Source organism: Limulus polyphemus, unplaced genomic scaffold, assembly GCF_000517525.1.
Source record: "Limulus polyphemus unplaced genomic scaffold, Limulus_polyphemus-2.1.2 Scaffold1122, whole genome shotgun sequence".
In the NCBI taxonomy this organism is placed as follows: Eukaryota; Metazoa; Arthropoda; class Merostomata; order Xiphosura; family Limulidae; genus Limulus; species Limulus polyphemus.
Window position 1 is genome coordinate 282,630 of NW_013666732.1, and position 1,180 is coordinate 283,809.

The 1,180-nt window shown below is 35.4% G+C and overlaps 1 protein-coding gene across 1 annotated transcript in view; it reads left to right on the plus strand.

Moving 5' to 3' along the window:
• Window positions 1-1,180, plus strand: part of LOC106462229 — a 15,632-nt gene that overhangs the window by 12,805 nt on the left and 1,647 nt on the right. The window contains exon 3 of the mRNA XM_013922129.2: window positions 411-669. Coding sequence (XP_013777583.2) covers window positions 411-669 — 259 coding nt within the window. The remainder of the gene's footprint in view (window positions 1-410; window positions 670-1,180) is intronic.

Here is a 1,180-nt window from a genome sequence, read left to right on the forward strand (position 1 = left end):
AATTTTCTTCTCACGAATTGTATGTAGTTTAATAGTAGTGTCTGTTGTCTATATAAATATAATAGTACTGTCTGTTGTCTATATAAATATAATAGTACTGTCTGTTGTCTATATAAGTAATATATAGAGTATAAGTAATATACTATATATATTGTATATAGTAATATATATAATATATATTATATAAATATAATAGTATTGCCTGTTGTCTGTATAAATATAATAGTACTGTCTAATAGTACTCCAGCTAGTACGTAGCAATCTAATGATTTAAAATTGTGTTTAATATTTGTAAAAATATCTAATTTTTGGGAAGTACCACTTCACACGTAACGCAGTGTTGGAAACCTATCGATTATTGATTTCACACCTTAATACAGAAATGGATTGTTCTGTTTTCTTTCACACAGGTGAAAACTCAGTTGAAGATGTGCGAGCCTGCAACAACAATTAAGATCTGCCAGGAGGAGCAAGAATGGACTTTGATGGCAATGCAGAGCCTGCGCACAGGAAAGGCTCATTATCTAATGATTTGCCAGTGCCCTCTGACCGGGAAACTTCAGGGTCCTATTCAACATAAAGACCCTCCCCTTGCTAGCATACCTGGCCTAAGAATTTATGGTATGATATGTTCCCGGCAGGGTAGAAAAGGAAGACATCTTGAAAACAGTAAGAATATCAGATGTATTGTTTAAAATCTTTGAACGCTGTTCATTGTTGATGCGATTGAGTAAGGTTGGTTGTTTTTAGAGCAAAGCTATATAGGGCTATCTGGTGCGTTTACCGCGGGGAATCGAGCCTCTGATTCTACCGGTGGACAGTCGAGTAAGGATAAATAATTTACAGAAAAAGTAATTTTGAAAGAAAAAAAATACGAAATGAACACAAACGGCACTCTTTGAAATTCGAAAGCTCTATAGACATAATATGTGTGAATATTCGTTTATTTTAAGCTCTTATTTATTTCCTTCGACAACAACGGAAGTATACACGCAAATGAAAAACGAAAACAATAAACCTTTAATTACGCAACTCCCGGAAAGATTGTTTGTTTGTTTGTTTCGAATTTCGCGCAAAGCTACACGAGGTTTATCTGCGCTAGCCGTCCCTAATTTAGCAGTGAAAGACTAGAGGGAAGGCAGCTAGTCATCACCACCACCGTCAAATCTTGGGCTACTCT